Here is a 3,495-nt window from a genome sequence, read left to right as displayed (position 1 = left end):
CCACATTTGGCACCCATTCTGGAAGGTAAATTTCCACAACACAAGCCTATCTAGCTTTGTTCATATGAATCTAGAATAAATCTTTATATAAAAGATAATCTTTCTTTGAATAGAAATAGAAAATGTCATTTTTTCATTACAATCAATTATATATGACATGAAAATAATCTTTCACTAATACATTTGGGGTCAAATTCCGACGGACAAGGAGCATTGTGTGAAAATTTGATTTAAAAAAAATAAAAAATGCCCGTGTTTGTCGGAATTCCGACGACCTCGGGCATTTTATTTAAAAAAAAAAACACAACGCATTTTCATTTTGAAAGCAAACTAGCCGAAGCAAGTGGCGACCATCTTGCCTCCTTGCCCCCCCCGCTGGAGTGATCTCTGCACAAGCAAGGTAAGGTTTTTTATGCAATCAAAGGAACTCTTTGTTTTTCAATGAAGGGCAACTAATTTTTTTTCACAATCAAGGGCAACTGGTTTTTTTTTGAATTAATCCATTTTGTGTATATCCTGCGATCTTAAAATTCCATGAAATGACATCTCTTTGAGGTATTCCGTCATACAGTTCACATGCCATGTGTATTCCGTCATACAGTTCCTATATATATATATATATATATATATATATATATATATATATATATATATATATATATATATATATATATATATATATATATATGTTCTTAATCAAACAAAGAGTTGATAAGCTAAAGCATGGCGTAAATAAGCATGGTGATAACAGTGCCACAAATGGAGAGTGTGAGGTTTATGAGAATTGATGGAGGGCAATCAGATAATTGCCTTCGTGATGATGTGGGCCCTTCAGCAATTACCTCCTTTATTGCCCCCTCCTCCATCAAATCATCACCAGCCAAAGCAACAATATAATGCTCCATTCCATCTGATAATAAATATAAACCCAAATCTTTGGCTGCATTGTCAAGCCCATCTGAAACTACATTGAAATTGTCAGATTGGCCATTGTCGAGTCCATCAGATAAAACATTAATGTGCACTTTCATTCCACATTGACAGTCTTCTACATTTCCATTGGTAAAATATCTGTCACCCATTTCAATGAGTGGGACTGCATCAAGCCCTCCATCATATAGCTTGATTGGATTGCTCACATCACAATTCTCAAACTCTTCTTGGCTCTTCAGCTCCAATACACTTTGTTGAGAGGAAGCATAAGCAAACCCTGTCAAATGTCAAAATGTAGTTGTTTGCCATCATTTTTCTGGGCACAAAGGCCAAACTTTATCTAACCTAAAATTTTCATTAGAAGAAGGATCTATTCTTTAAGTTCTCCACAAACCCAATTTTGACTGCCATAAGTCGATTAAAAGAGCTACTCAAAAGAGATTGACAAGATCTAAAAGTAGGCACTCACCATGGCGTAGGGCATGGTGAAAGATCCAATCTAATATCTACAGATGGGATTTAAATAGATATGAAAGAACCAATAGCATCCATACATATATAACCTATAAACCCTAATCAAAGGGCTTACTAAAATTTCTGATCAAATTTATAACAAGGGAAGGGCAATATTACAGAGATTATCTCGAACATGGAAGATCTTGCGGGAAGCCCATCCTTTGAAATCTGAGGCAGGATCCCATCCTCTGTTGTCCCCCACCACATGTTGTTTTGCTGAACACCCCATCATATTCATGAAAGTGAATCCCATCACCATGAAGATCAAGCAATAAGTAGATGCACTTGGAGCCATCATTGAGATAAACATGACTGTATTTCATGAGGATTTGAACTCAATAATATGTTAGATTCTCCCAAGGATGGATGGACTATACACTTGAAAGGTAGATGATTAAGGATGATGACAAGGTGGATTTTCCTTAGAATGATAGGGTTGATTTTCCTAAGAACAAGTAGATTCATGTAAACTAGAGGATACAAATTTGGACAAAATAATGGAAGGAGACTAAAACTAGATAGATTCACCTAAATGGGAGTGTAGTAATCTAAGGATAGGAAAAATTCACCATTTGCATAAGAAAGATGGATAAGATAAATGATTTATGTGAAATAGATTCACCTAAGAGAAAGTAGATTCACATAAGGATAGGTGGATTTTCCTAAAGATGAAGGGATAAGACTTAACAAAAAGAGGACTTAGGATGATGACAAGGAGGATTCATTTAAGGATATGGCATATTCACCTAAGGGATATTGTATTCTCCCAAGAATATGGAAAAATTATTGATTGGTGGAATGACATACTAGATCAAGGAATGATACAAGGGTAGATTCACCTAAATATAGGGTAAATTCAGCTAAAAGGGTACCCATGAGATTGTGGTACTGAGTACCTATCTATGGATGGTGTATTTGGATACAAGTATGATGAAACCATGCTTGTGTATGATGAAACAAAGTCTATATCTCTATTATAGGTCCAACATAATCTCTATTATTTGAGACACCATTTTATTAGCATATCCAATTAGGGTAATTTATGGGTTTAATTATGGATCATGTTGTCTATTTCCATGCACTATTGAACTTATTTTGATGTATTTTCATTATTTTAATTTTGAAGTTATAAATAAATTATGTTTGTACCTTAGAAAGGGTAACTCCAATTGATGTTTGGGCAGTTTATTTGAAAACTTATGGTGATTATTGCCCTATGTTATGTAATGGAGTTATTTTTACACTAAGTAATAAACTAGAAAAATGAATTTGTATTGTTGTACAAGTATGATGAAACCATGCTTGTGTGTTTACATGTTTGTGCATCCTATTGAGAACCAACCTCGCTATTGAGGAACTCAATAAATGTGGTGTTAAGTAGAAGAATGGAAAACTCAAGAAGCTATGGTGACATATTGTGGCATTAGTAGGGATTATCTCTATTGACCACACCTTTCAAAGATAGCATCCCCTAGTTCTCCTCATAAAATGGACCATTGGATGGCTCATAGTGGTATCCTATCCTACATTTATCTTGATGGCATTGCCAATAGTTGGTATGTGGTTCTTGGTACGGGTTTCCTCTTACCCTATTATCTTATTTATATCTTTGTTCCAACATGTGGAGATTGATTTTTGTCATGCTATGATGATTTTCATGTTTGCATGTGTTTTGACATTATGCAAATAGATATGATGTCACACCATACTTATGTTTTGATATAGTGTAGGTGATGGTTACATGTTGTTGATGGTAGCGATTTGGGCTCAAAGACACAATTCCACACACACACACACAAACATTTGAAGATGCATTTTATATTATTCCTTCTTAGTGGCGATTAGTGTTGGAATATTTGCACACATGTAGAGAGGAACTCATGTTAGATACAATAGGTTGTGTTTGATAACATATGAATGTGCCTCATGATGTATACATATAGCTTTGGTGTGTGACATGCATGCACATTTTTCCATAAGACACATTGCTATGTGGCATGTGCCCTATGCATGTCTTCTTTGTGAGGCACGTTGCTATGTGCAATG

At 35.0% G+C, this 3,495-nt stretch overlaps 1 protein-coding gene across 1 annotated transcript; it reads right to left on the bottom strand.

Annotated features, from left to right (window-relative positions):
* Positions 1–716: 716 nt before the first annotated feature.
* Positions 717–1,744, bottom strand: LOC131072516 (early nodulin-like protein 3). Its single transcript, XM_058008688.2, has 2 exons — positions 1,567–1,744; positions 717–1,210 (listed from the first exon to the last, which is right to left on the bottom strand). Exons 1-2 carry the CDS (start codon positions 1,742–1,744, stop codon positions 717–719), a joined length of 672 nt encoding a protein of 223 aa, XP_057864671.1.
* Positions 1,745–3,495: the final 1,751 nt, after the last annotated feature.

Source organism: Cryptomeria japonica, chromosome 10 (assembly GCF_030272615.1).
Source record: "Cryptomeria japonica chromosome 10, Sugi_1.0, whole genome shotgun sequence".
Classification (NCBI taxonomy): Eukaryota; Viridiplantae; Streptophyta; class Pinopsida; order Cupressales; family Cupressaceae; genus Cryptomeria; species Cryptomeria japonica.
This window is presented reverse-complemented; position numbering and strand designations above follow the sequence as displayed.

Excerpts from the sequence above, each read along its gene's own strand:
- LOC131072516 (XM_058008688.2), bottom strand. The coding sequence starts at position 1,744 with ATGGCTCCAAGTGCATCTACTTATTGCTTGATCTTCATGGTGATGGGA. Across the intron at positions 1,211-1,566 it reads CCATGTTCGAGATAATCTCT|GGTTTGCTTATGCTTCCTCT; the intron begins GTAATATTGCCC and ends GACATTTGACAG.